Below are 597 nucleotides of genomic sequence, written 5' to 3'. Positions count from 1 at the left end.
TGCTGGCGGGGCCCGGGGCTGCAGGTGAGGGGCCGGGACCCGAGGGTGGAACGAATGGGGGGAGGAAGGGAGGAGAGCGGAGTGCAAGGACCCCCAAGTCTGGTGCTGGTGGGGGACCCTGGAAGCCCAGGACCAGAGCAGGGGCAGGCGCAGGGGCGCTGGAGCCCGGACTGCGTGCCAGCACCGGGGGACAGGGACTCAGAATTGGGGGGCGGGGAACCTCGGTGAGGGGCCGGGACCCGAGGGTGGAACGAATGGGGGGAGGAAGGGAGGAGAGCGGAGTGCAAGGACCCCCAAGTCTGGTGCTGGTGGGGGACCCTGGAAGCCCAGGACCAGAGCAGGGGCAGGCGCAGGGGCGCTGGAGCCCGGACTGCGTGCCAGCACCGGGGGACAGGGACTCAGAATTGGGGGGCGGGGAACCTCAGAGGCCCAAGGCACAGGGGCCCCGGAGCGATCAGGGCTTGGGATATAGAGACCCAGAAGTCCGGGACTGGGAGCTCGAGGTGCGGGGACCAGGGACTCAAAATTGGGGGGGGGACCCAGAATCTGGGGCTCCCTCTCCACCCACGCTCATCCGGAGTCCTGGGAAGGTCACAC

General features: G+C 69.7%; 1 protein-coding gene across 1 annotated transcript in view; it reads left to right on the top strand.

Moving 5' to 3' along the window:
- Positions 1-2: 2 nt before the first annotated feature.
- The window catches only part of NOTCH3 (notch 3), a gene marked incomplete at its 5' end in the record, with an annotated part of 33,059 nt that continues 32,464 nt past the window's right edge, over positions 3-597 (top strand). The window contains 1 exon segment of the mRNA XM_014547772.1: positions 3-24. Within this exon segment, the coding sequence (XP_014403258.1) occupies positions 3-24 (22 nt within the window).

This window comes from Myotis brandtii, unplaced genomic scaffold, assembly GCF_000412655.1.
Source record: "Myotis brandtii unplaced genomic scaffold, ASM41265v1 scaffold485, whole genome shotgun sequence".
Classification (NCBI taxonomy): Eukaryota; Metazoa; Chordata; class Mammalia; order Chiroptera; family Vespertilionidae; genus Myotis; species Myotis brandtii.
This window is presented reverse-complemented; position numbering and strand designations above follow the sequence as displayed.